The 13,686-nt window shown below is 33.6% G+C and overlaps 1 protein-coding gene across 2 annotated transcripts in view; it reads right to left on the reverse strand.

Moving 5' to 3' along the window:
- The window catches only part of LOC149795825 (beta-1,4-galactosyltransferase 7-like), a 43,392-nt gene that overhangs the window by 24,634 nt on the left and 5,072 nt on the right, over positions 1–13,686 (reverse strand). For both annotated transcript variants that reach the window (XM_089965725.1, XM_089965724.1), the window contains exons 4-5: positions 6,537–6,620; positions 3,462–3,566 (exon numbers count right to left, since the gene is read on the reverse strand). In XM_089965725.1, coding sequence (XP_089821851.1) covers positions 3,462–3,566; positions 6,537–6,620 — 189 coding nt within the window. The remainder of the gene's footprint in view (positions 1–3,461; positions 3,567–6,536; positions 6,621–13,686) is intronic.

A 13,686-nucleotide genomic window follows, 5' to 3' on the forward strand; every position in this document is an offset into this window, starting at 1 on the left:
TGATATAGCCCTTTGTAATGTCTTCCTCACATTGAAAGAATCCCCAAACCATCTGATTATCACCCGGAGAGGAAGGACCAAAAATCGGCATCAGCTGAACTTCCGAAAAAATCTTGGACAGCAGCTTATTGCAGGTTACAGAGGATCAAGGAAATGGACAGCAGTATCAGCTATAGACAGCGAAGGTAAATGCCACTGGCCAGTCAAATTTGACAAACGAGCTAAGTGCAAACTTTGTTTGCAGAATGGCAGCAGACATGAAGTCTTTATTGGCTGTGAAATTTGCAAAGTTAAATTGTGTGTAGACAGAGACTGCTTCAGGCAATATAACAGGAAATTGCCAAATCCGCAGTAAAATAGTGGACACATTGTTGTGAAAAATAGTGTAGTGAAAAGAAGTCAAATATACATTATATACACAAACAGATATCTTGAGGTCTATTTTTTATTATAAATATGTAAATATAAACCTTGAATCCTGTGGATTATATGTACTTTTTAGTGGAAATAAGTGGCACAAAACATTGGTAAGTGTTTAAAATTTCATTTTTCATTAAATTACATAGTTTGCATGGGACAAGATTGATATAGAAAATGTAGACAGCATGTGCACTAACTCAAATAGCTCTCACCCAGGCAGCCATTATGATGCTCTGGGGGCTTCAGCCTACAAACAGCTGCTAGAAGGTAGGCTGCTTATAAGGCTTAGTAGGCAGGGCAGCAAGTACTTGCAGAAGGTAAAGAGTTAAATATTCTCAGCATGTTTTTTTAATGTTTTCTAACTTCATTGTGTTTGTTTTTGTAATCATATCATTATGTTTTTTATCTTATAGGTGTTGTCTAATGTAAAACACTTAGAGCTTCTAAAGATTAGGCGCTATACAAAGTCCTCATTATTATTATTATTATTAAAGTTTATGGTTTTGCACCCACCTCCATTACTCATCTCACACTACCTAGATTGCATACATGCAACATTTTCTTCTGTCAACTAATTCCTTTCAGTATTGCATGATATGTTAAATTATGCTATCGAACTCTGTAGACACTGACCCTCATGTTGCAATATAGTTTCCCTGTAGTCAGCATATGCAGGTGAAAGAGAAAAAATCTTTTGAGACTTAAGTTAAGATGGGAAATATCCCAATAGGAAACTGCCAAAAGTCTAGACTGTTCTAGAATTGCCAGCAAGAAATCTCAACTCCTTGCCAAATTGTACAGAATAGCAGTTTCAACCAGAAGAGACTCCATAACAGCAAAGAAAATGATGCAGAGACAGCTTAACAATTGCCTGCAGCAATGACAACTCCCACCTTCTCTCCCAAATGAAGAAAAAAGACTTATTTGAGTTAATCTCTACTAACAAGAGACAAAAGTTTAACAGTCAACAAACATGGCCACTGTTAAACAAAGGTCACAAGTCCATCTATAACTGATAAATGGATACAAAAAAATGCGCCTTTAATTTTACAGGAACATGACTCAGACTGGCCTTTAACTCAAAAAGAAAACCATGTTAAATAAACAATACTGTGTGCTATTCTAAGCAATACAAGATCATAGACTTTCATGAATTCAAATGGTGACTATAAATAATTCCATTTTCTTTTTATATCCAGACTATAATGACTATATAGGTGTGCAGTATTATCAGTATACTGGTCTACACTGGTATTTTTTTTATGGTGGTACATACCAAAGTATATATTTTCACTGTACTGGTACTTCAGTAGTTTCCGAAAGTAAAAAATGTGCGGAAATTCTCAAGTAGGCTTGCTGCCAATTTAATGATATTTTAAGCATCTTTTCATTTATCATGGAAAATTAATTCCAAAAATTAATAATGTTTTTAAAAAAGGTGTATGCATGACAAATGTCTCAAATATGCCATCATGATGGCCAAAAAGAGATGTTATAAAAGATATTTAGACGAAACACTTTCAAACTGAAAAAAGAGGAAAAAATATCATTTTTAAAGTTGTCTGTTAGCATAATGAAATTTGTTAAATAAATGTATTCCTTTGTAAAACGAAGAATCATCCTATGATTTTCAGGAGAGCAGTTGCTTTCTGTTTGAATTTTAAGCAATTTCTCTATTTCATTTGAATATTTTCTCATTTGTTGAATCAAAGTGTTACTGGCCCTCTCTAATAAATGCCTTCACCAGGTTTTGACATCCCATTCCAAGTTTCCCCTTCTATTACAGTAATAGCATAGTTAGTAAACTACAGGCTTCAGTGTGTCAATACTTCCAATTTGGATCAACAAGCCCTCTATTGTCAATGATTTTCTTTCAAACTGAGATATTTTCTTTTCATTTATCTTACAATAATGGATAAAACATAGACTTAATTGGCTTGAAATCAGAGCAAGATATTTTTTTCAACATTTAAAAAATCTCAGGCCCCTGCCCCAGAGAAATGAATTGTATGTCCCTAACATAATTGCAGTTTACCATGGCACATATTGCTGTTCAGAAATACTGTAGTATATCACATACATTTTTTCATTGTACCCAGCTGTAGTGACTATGGCATATAACTGTGTCAAAATTTAGCACAGGTGTAAAGGTCATAAGAACAACTTCAGTGGTCAATGGATGAGCTGTATGCTATCTGCTTATCAACATTTACTTAATGTTTGTGTCTTTTACTGTATATTAAGCTGAATAAACAGAGCCTGGAAATGCAAACTACATGTAATTTGATCATATCTCTTATCCCTCCCCACACACTGGTATATTTCAACATGTAATTTGATCATATCTCTTATCCCTCCCCACACATTGCTATATTTCAACATGTAATTTGATCATATCTCTTATCCCTCCCCACACATTGGTATATTTCAACATGTAATTTGATCATATCTCTTATCCCTCCCCACACACTGGTATATTTCAACATGTAATTTGATCATATCTCTTATCCCTCCCCACACATTGCTATATTTCAACATGTAATTTGATCATATCTCTTATCCCTCCCCACACATTGCTATATTTCAACATGTAATTTGATCATATCTCTTATCCCTCCCCACACACTGGTATATTTCAACATGTAATTTGACCATATCTCTTATCCCTCCCCACACATTGGTATATTTCAACATGTAATTTGATCATATCTCTTATCCCTCCCCACACATTGGTATATTTCAACATGTGTTACAACCTGGCATGTCATTAATCACATTTTTGCATATAAAAATTCTTTCTTTTAGGCTCTGATTGCAAACTGATATGACTGCCTTGTCCATTTGCAAAGCGATTCATAGGAATAAATATGCAGGATGTACTGTGAGTATGAATTCTTAGCCATTTTAACAAGAAAATTTAACTTGCAAATGTTTTCTGCTTAACTCAGTCTCTTCTTTAATTGCAATGACAACAAGCTGGTTACATATGTGACAAACATATCTATACAATTATATCATATAAAAGAGTTGTAAGTACTTACTGAACTCTGTTCAAAGTATCTCTTATTGTCCCTTGGCTTATTTCTTGTATTATGAACATGTTTGAATGTTTGCTTGCCTGTAGTAATATTTTTTGGCCGTAATACCTGAAAATTCGATAAAGGTATGTATCAGCAATGTTCACTGCATGAAAGAGCACTTAATAAACAAACTTGTTACAAATAATTCACTGGCACTCATAGAACAATAATTTCCAAGGATCTTGCTAATTATAAAAACCAAACAAGGTAAAGTCCTCAAAACAACAAAAAACATGCTAAGACAAAAGGACCATCTTCCCTAATCCAAGATCTTATGTTCCCCATAAAAATGTAAATTTTGGCTAAACGAAGAAATCTGATATCAACATAGTGTATATACTTACTTATCAGTCAAGTCCAAACAACATCGAATGCAATCTGTTGTCACATCATATGTCAGCAAATCAAAGTGTATGTTGTTTGTTGTGCTGACTGTACCTAATAAACTGAGTAGACCAAGATATGACAATGTATTATGCAATAGCAGATCTAAGTCATTCCAGTTTAGAGTTTAATTTTTGTCTTCTAAGTCAGTATATATGGTAAATAAATAACTTAGCAACATATCACATTATATTTTAAAGAATGCCATTCTTGTGACAGGCCATTGTATACATGGAGTTAAATTAAAATGGTCTCTAACTTGGAGGACATTATCTATCTGAGAGGTCGTCTTATTTCATCATATAATTGATTATTTGGCAAAAACATCAATTAATGTAATTATTATTAAAGAAGTGGTTTCATGTTTGGGTGGTTACAACAAAGACTGTACAAATCTGTCTACAAAAGACTCATGCTGGAATGCCAGACATTCACTAAAAAAGAGGTGACACTATCAACAGGTTCATGTGCACTGTGTTGCATTCAAAAGGGACTTATTCTTCCTAGCTTCAACATACAGATAGCTTTTAGACAGAGGTGACAGAGCAACAGGCAGAAATGAATTATGTTATAGATGAGGTTATAGAGTGCTCAAAAAATCTGATAGCCCAATGCCATGGGCCCCTCAAATTTCAGATCGGACCCATCTTGTATTCTAAGTGAGGTGCCCATCAGCCTGTCCAAAAAAATCTAATTTGCATGAGGAAACTTTAATCTTGCTGATGAAATGTGTAAATGGATTTTCAAGATGTTGGCATACCTGCCATTACATGGTGCAATCTGAATCAGATCACCACTGTCCTATGTCAAACTGAGAACTGATTTTAATCAAAACTGAAGCATGGCCATGTAATGCTAAAAATATGATTTTGTACTCCCAAAATCCCTGTGTCTCAAGAAAACACCATTTTCAGTAATCTTCATAAATAGAAAAACTAAACCAGTTTCAGTATATGCTTGTTACATGTAGCATGTATAAACAGCAAACAATCATTATTGGAGCAGATGTAAACTATCCCTTGGCAAGTAAAGGAAAATAGGTCATGTATAAACCACATATTATTTAACTGGCTGACAATAGCTAGTGAGATGTGTTTGAAGGCTGAAGTGGGTGAGCCCATTGTGCAAATTTGCATTGGTAGGACCAGGAAGTAGAACAACTATTATAGGTAAATCAAAGAGATGCTAGATGCATGTACAAGAACAAAAGTTATTACAAATCATTGCACTGTATGAGAATTTTTAAGCTATATGCATCATGGATTTTACAAGTTTGTGAACAATGCAATGTTTCTTCAAAGTCAGATTTTACTGCATATATAGAATGCAAAGCATGATCATTTCAGTTGTCAGAATATTGTTCAAGTGTAATTCATTTTTGAAGCCGATTTAGGAAGCAATTAGCTACTAGCAAAGCTGAACAAAAATAAATTTCAAAACTGTTGGTTGCAAGAGTTGTACACTGTGAAGATTGCAAGCAAAACTATATTTTAAAAACGATGGGGGTGAGGCTATTAACTGTTTGCTCATAATGCAAACAACACATCGAATTATGTCAACTCGGTTCTGACCATCATTCACTCAGAGAATCCAGCAAAGAAGTTTGAACACCAATACCTTCTAGTCCCTAGTGAATGTAGTGATGAGCACTAATGACACTTGCATTACCTTTAAACCCTTTTAACCCTAATGAATTTATATTCAAATTTTAGCTACTCTAACATGTGCCAATATTTAAAAATGGGGAAATGTTGGACATGTAAAAACTGGAGTCTGGTGTCTTGTGGAATTTCAGTCAGGACTTGTGAGTTTATTTAAGTCACCAGCCCTGAGCCTGTGTCTAAAAGAATGTTTCTATGAGCACTGTTATATTATTTAAAAAGGAAAAAAGTTTTTCTCTCTTCTAGGGGTGGGTCAGGAAAAAGGCCAGATGATGTCTGATTTATTATACACATACTAGTTACATCTAATGTTCTAAAAGCTGCAAAAAAATCTGATTTCTTAAGCACAACAATCTCAAATGTGATCCACAGACATAAATGTATGATGGAAACCTACAAGGATAAGTTTCATTCTATGGTGATGTACGTCTGTGAAAGCAAAGGAGTCATGGGGGTCACAATAACAATGAAAATCACAAAATAAGCAAGATAATCCCTTTGTGTTCCACCAGCCTTTCATTTTACTTAGAAAGTAAAACACTTTAACTTGAACTGACTATAAAAAATACTGTAAAAACTAACCTTAATCAAGTTGTGAATGATTTAAGGAGGTACAGAAGGGCATGCAGTGTTTCATCCAAGGGGTGAATAATTATGAGTCAAAAATCTCTTTAATGTCAGAACTGGGAGTCTAACCAAGTAATAAAACATCTTGGTGTCAGAACTGAGGGTAAAATTAAAAATTATGGGCTCTCTGACACACACTGAAGGTAGAATGAAACTAGCGAAAAAACCTACATGGACATGAAGGCCAAGGTGATCACTATGTAAAGCTTCCATGAAAGCAGGCTCCTGGTTAATGGTTGCGTTTACAAAAAACTAAAGTTTATGTACAGCTGTCATATAACTTTCTTATGCTGGAGAAATGCCATGTTTAACTAGCATTTAAAGAAATATTGATGAGGATATAATCAGTAAAAATGATTCTTACTGTCAATCCTGCTTTTTTCAGTCGTACATGGAGTTCATCGTCTTCTCTTCCCCATCCCCAATATCTGTTTGACATTCCATTTATCTTAAAAAAATACAAACATATCTTTTACTAATTAAGGAACAAGTAATACAGATAGCTAAACATATATGATTTAATGATTATCAATATAAGAAACATGTATGCTAACAATGAAGATATGAAAGTCCACTGGACCAAGAAGTCAAAATGGTTCTAAAAATCAAATTTGGTCATCTGCATATGAACAGAAACATTCCTATGAGACTTAAATGGATTCTGTGTAACCATGCTAACAAAACTTTCACTTTCCCATTCTCATCTTCCACCCACCCTCAAAACAGAAAAGTCCAAAAATTAAAAAAATATTAATGAGAAAAATTGTTTTAAATGCATTTAAAATCTAATCATGTAATCTCATTATGCATTTAAGCTCTCTGGAGGTGAGGCATGATTGTCCTAAATTAACTTTCTGAAACAGAAAGGCAAAAGGAAGACAGATATTGAGATGTATGGATGACTAACATAGACTGTATGGATGACTAACAGACTGTATGGATGACTAACAGACTGTATAAATGACTAACATAGACTGTATGGATGAATAACATAGACTGTACGGATGAATAACATAGACTGTATGGATGACAGACTGTATGGATAACTAACAGACTGTATGGATAACTAACATAGAATGTATGGATGAATAACATCAACTGTTTGGATGAATAACACAGACTGTATGGATGAATAACATAGACTGTATGGATAACTAACAGACTGTATGGATGACTAACACAGAATGAATGGATGACTAACATAGACTGTATGGATGAATAACATAGACTGTATGGATGAATAACATAGACTGTATGGATAACTAACAGACTGTATGGATGACTAACACAGAATGAATGGATGACTAACATAGACTGTATGGATGACTAACATAGACTGTATGGATGAATAACATTGACTGTATGGATGAATAACACAGACTGTATGGATGAATAACATAGACTATATGGATGAATAACATAGAATGTATGGACACTGACAAGCAGCACATTATCCAACAAGAATCCCTCCAAAATATGGATACTCTACACTACTGTGTGTGTTAAAATTATCTCTGATATGCTTGTGCAATAAAAAAAAAATCTTCAAATTAACCACTGTAGCAGCCATATTGGATTAAGACTGGCACCATTTCTGTTTAAGACAATCCAAACACAATTAGAAGACTTGTAATGAAAGCCCAATGTTGATATGACACTCTGTTTGGGAGAATTAGTTTCAAAATGTCCATTGTGGCAGTCATAGTTGCAGTCACTACCATAATTAGTCTTATGGTGAAATTCCATGACAATAAGACTTTATGTTTAGGAGATCTGTAGCAAAAACAAGATTTTCAAAATGGCTGCCATAGTGGCCTTGCTCATTAAAACCCAAAGTTGATCATGGCTTTCCATCTAAAAGGAATAATTATATGATTTCTAAGATGACCACTGAAACATCAGAGTAGGTCAAACTATATAACACCCGTAAACTACAAAGATGTGGCTTGAGGGGTGATATCCTGCTTTCCTGCCTTCTTTGGCAGAAATGGGGTTTTGTGGTTTCCCATGACTTGTTTCTGTGCACTTCAAGTAGTGCTTATGGATGCAGATAGGATCTTGCATGGCTGCTGCTCTTGATTTATCTATAGATGAGAGAGAGCAAATGACAACTCTCTGACTGCCCACTGACAGTAATGTTTATTGACCATGATGCCTGATTGTATCATGAGGTTCACTTAACCAGCTAATCTGAACTTAGTGGTAGTTCTGGTTGACCAATAGGAGATGTAACTAACTCACTCACCCTGCAAGACAAAGCTAAAGCTTTCAGAAAATAGGTTTTGTATTATAACAGCTGAAGCAAGGCCCTGGCTAATGGCTATAACTTTTCTGCACTGAGACATGTTAGGACCCAGGGCAGATTCTATTTTGGAAACAGGCTGAGGAATTTTGGTCTATTCAAATAAAATTGGCTAGAGGTCTGATAGTATCTCCACTGCCATGGTGCCTGAAAGTGTTAAATATCATGGAGTAATAGCCTTTGATGGTAACTAGGCAAGAAAAACTAGCTGAAGACTCAATGCACTAAAAGGGATGAGTCCCTAGCAACATGCCACATCCCTCATAAGCCTTCAAAGTGAAAGGCCTTCTTGCACATGGAATTCTCTCTGCAACTGAAGGTCTGAATTCTTTTTCTCTCAAGGCTTTCCTGACAAGAGAGAAGAATGAAGGAGATATTCCAGTCAGCAACGAAACACCTGTGACCTTAGTTGTTTGAGAAAATTCTATTTTGCTATAATCTTCCTGGATAGGCCTTATGCTTAGCTGGATTAGATCATGTACTTAGGACTTGACCCATATGAAAAAACTATGAGAATTAAATTGCAATTATGACCCTGTATTTTACTTATTACTTTTGGTAAGAAGACCTCTGGTGGGGGAAAGCAAAGGTCCACAACCCATTGCAACTGATTGACAGCACATCCACAGTCTAATCTGAGTCCAGGACTGGTGAGACAAAGGTGGGTAGCTTGTGGTTAAACCTTATCACAAACAGCTTGATCATCGGATACCCTCAAATCAGATGAAAAACAGACAGATAACTTTGACTGCAACATATCTGCAATCGTCTCCCCAAAATCTGTCATAGTGGTCAAAGATTCATCCATCTGATTTAGGAGTAGGGAGGGCATTGAACCCCAGAAATGATATTGTAATAATAATTACATCTGTACTGGTCTTGTCAGCTTTTCCCCTCTTTTCTCTGCATTTTGTTCATTTTTGCAGAACAGCCTGTGTTTTGAACACAAGTAGATCTCATGTATGTCATGCCTTGCTTTGTACGTCTTGCATTTACTGCATTCAGGAGATATGGAATGATTAAAAATGATTAAAAACAAAATAAAACATGTGCTATGATGTTGGTGGCAAAGAGAAGTAATGGGCAAGAGTTACTGTCATTTGTCTAGATACTATATTTAATGTATATTTTTTTTTACCTTTTAATTTTTTTACACAATAAAGCTATAAAATAATAATTATTTAAATGTATATTTTTTCACACATAGAAATTTTAATTTGTTGGAAAATCTTTCAAATTATCGTACATAAAAGTTCTGCAAAGAAGGTTTATGCTTGCAAAGGAGATTGAAAATACCATATTGCCATTTTGTTTTACAAAAATTAATCAGAATATAACCATAATCATGTACAGTGAGGGTGGATTTTATGGTTGTTTTACTGTTTTGTATAATTTTTAAAACTTAAGTTTTGATATGTTAAAATTGGGAAGGCTTCCATTTTAAACAGCTTAGAAAATATGCAGCGGTACAATTTAGATATGTCCAATGATGAAAGTATTGTTTTGCTAAGTGTACAATATAAAGAGCGATTAACTTTGCTTAAATTCTTAAGTGAAGTATCAAATAATGAAATAAGAGATTAAATAATTAAAGAATTACCATTTATGATTGCAGAGAAAGTTTACTTATCTTTTTTTTACTTGAATCAAGAAGTTCAGGTTTCAAATGGCTTTTAAAAAATAAAGATGTAAGATACTGATACTTCAAACTACCTATGTATTTTATTCTGATCATATGATTGATATAATCCTAAATGAAAAACAACTATTTGCTGCCTCAATTAACACTTCAACAGTTTGATAATTTCATGTACATTTTTAACTGAGGCATCAAAAAATGAAACAGCAGATAAGGAAATCAAATAATCACTATTGTTTATATTTCATTTCATTCTTTTATTACTTTCTAACCACATATTTTGATATTTTCGTTATCTGACTCAAGAGATGTTCACATCTCAAATAGCTTGGAAAAAATACCAGTGTAAGATATATATACGTCAAGCTATGACGTGCCAAGAGGTCACTGATCATTTCATTCTTTTATTACTTTTTAACCACGTATTTTGAATTTTTTTTTATCACTCATGAAGAAGTTCACATTTCAAACTGCTTTCAAAAATGACCAATGTACCATATAGGTATGTCAAACTAGAAATATATTTTTTGCTGAGAATATGTTTCATATAATACATTTTGTACCAAATAAGAAACGTAATTATTTGATTTGTTATCTCAAATAAAACTAACCCAAACTATTTGTTAACTTCATGCATCACTGTGAAATGGGAGATGAGAAATAAAGAAATAATGACCAGTTATAATCGTACAGAATGGCTTTCAATAATTTCTCACTGAAATGCAATTCTTCTGTTAATCTACTCTTGTTCATTGATCCACCCTTATTTTCCTTCTTTACTGGTGAGAAAAGACAACGATCGATGCATAAACTCTCTTATTGTCATTACAATATCAACTGGTATTTATTAACAGCTAGACAAAGGCCTTTACAGAACAAATACTTAAATATTATGGTTATTAAGTCTGTCACTGTAACAAAATACATGTTTTAAAATAGCTTGGAAGCCCTTTGATGTTTTCTTATCCAATACAATTTATATCTCAGTACATGCTAAAGTGAAGATCAAGACCATTTGTCAACTAGTCTTACTGTTTGATTATGGTCATACAAACATGAAATATAAAAACCTTGTAATTTTCTATCGTAAATTTTAAAGCCATTGACTCCATAAAATTGTTTCATATACATACTATCTTGTAAGTACTTGAAATGTTTTAACTTGGATATAATTAACATTTTATTGCAAATCTATTCAAAATATATACCCCTCTACTGTTATCTTTTATTACTAAGAACAAATAAAAATTGATGCATATGATCGCTTGTCCTTAAATCTGTATGTACAATGACCTTAATAGCACACTGACAGACTTTCATTTCCTTAAAGACAGCCTCATTTCCCTATTAGCAGTCTTGCTGATTTGACCTCTTCTGTCAAATCTTGCCCTCTGTTTGGTTTCCATTGGAATAACCTGACCAAATCTCTAAGCATATTCAATTAGCATGTAAATAACACTGCATAACCATGTGATTGTTGTAAATATTTATAATGTAGTATCAATAATTTTCATGGGGGACCAATTTTTGTGGTTTTGGTTGTTGCCCAGAACCACAAATTTAAATCCCCAAAGAAAAATGAGCCTCATAGGATGATGACCCCTACCCTGTTTTCTTACAGTGTTTCATTCCTAGAGATTAACACAGCTACTAGTATTTGATAAATCAAGGTCAATACTGTAATCTGGCAATTAAATATTAGCTTTTACATGTTTGTTTTTAGTTTAACCTTTTTTTTTACAAGAATTATAAATCATTTTATATTGTTTCAATGCACATGCTCAATAAGGTATCCGATAGCTGTAATTTTACACTCACTGCCATAAATCCATATGTGAGGTAAGTAAGGATAGAGAGAAAATAGAGAAAAAGCATAAGGTATTCAAACAATAGTAATACCGAAAATGAAAGACAAAATAATACAAAATAACATTATATGAAAATTAAATGTAATACTTATCCAAATCGATCCTTCATTCAAGTACAACTGTTGTTGAAACATTTAAATCCTTCTGAAAGCACATTTCATTTTATCCATGCATTTTTAATCCAAAAGAAGAACAATCCTGTAAAATACTATCACTATTTCTGAAACACTATTATTAATGGAACACTATGTATATACATTAACTACAGCAGAGTATTAAAGCTCACACTTCACAGGTTTTTGGACAAAGCCACTGTATCAACATTGTGACAATCGAGTCTCATGGTACCCATAAGTGATTCTCAGGTAAATAATCCCCAAATTGCTGAATTAAACAAGTCCAGCTTTCTCAAAACCACTGATAATTTGGTCCTGCAATTATTCATTAGCGTGAATTGGCTTGAATAATGAGGTTACAAGGTTTACTAATACTGTGCACTGATCATCGAAAGTAACATCTTTTTCCTTAATGGCGTCCATGACCTGTTCAGCATACCACTCATGGAAGTGTGACTTTAATTCTTCATTAATAACCGATTGGCCTAGTGTTGTTGGCTGTGTCGGCTTCCTTTGATGTTCAGCACTCAAACAAAAACATGATGAAAGTGATTAATCTTGACAAGTGTTTTATTTATGCTCTTAGAGATGGAAGTACTGCATCAGTGTTGTTGGCTGCATCAGCTCTGACATATTATTCACTTGGTCGAAAACACAGTGTAAGTATTGAACTTGCCAGGTCTTCGATTTGTGCTCATACAGAAGGTAGTATTGCTTTAAACATTAAAGTAACCGCCAATTGCGTCAGAACAGTTTTATTATTTTGTATTCTTTATTTTGAGTATTTGTAGAGATTTGTAGAGGTTAAATAATGAAATTAAATACCTACTAATATGCAAACTTTGACAGGCAAAACCATGAATTTAAGTACCCAAGAAAATGCCTTTTTTTTTACAAAACCTAGAAAACTGAGCACAATGAAAATAAATGATACTACAGTATTGTAATTAAAACAAGAATGAATCGTTTATTTAAAATTGTGTTAATTGATAACGGAATATAGTAGTGTCCTAGTTATATGATCACAAATCATTAGGTAATTAAAAATACAGATTACAATTGACCTGTAACCTCTCTTCTCTCTCTCTTTCCAAAAGCTACAAATATAAACTATAAATAGAACATAATACTGTTAAGAAAGTGCATGCAAGTCTACAGACAAGTGTACTCTTATGTTGTAGTTAATTAGAAGCCGTATTTTCTAGAATACAGTCTGAAAGATTAATGGGATTTTAATAATAATGAGAAAACAAATGATTAATTGTTTAAGGAGCGGGATATACCAAAAATGCGTAATCTGAATAAATTTACGTATCAGGCATAATTTAGTGAAAAAAAGCATAATGATTACACCAAATGGATAATGTTTGGTATGTATGAGGAGGTAGAAGGCTTACATTCCTATATGCTACATGTGATCATGGAATGTTTTCAAAGGAAAAACCCCATACTGATATGACTTTCCATTCGGAATGAATAGAAATAACAATATTTTCAATATGGCAGATGTGGTGGCCATACTAGATGTCAGATTGGCACAATTTTTACTTAGGACCAACTAGACATTGCAAGTCTTCTGGTCAAAACCC

The sequence above is a fragment of the Sinohyriopsis cumingii genome, chromosome 7 (assembly GCF_028554795.1).
Source record: "Sinohyriopsis cumingii isolate HCF-2022 chromosome 7, ASM2855479v2, whole genome shotgun sequence".
Lineage (NCBI taxonomy): Eukaryota > Metazoa > Mollusca > Bivalvia > Unionida > Unionidae > Sinohyriopsis > Sinohyriopsis cumingii.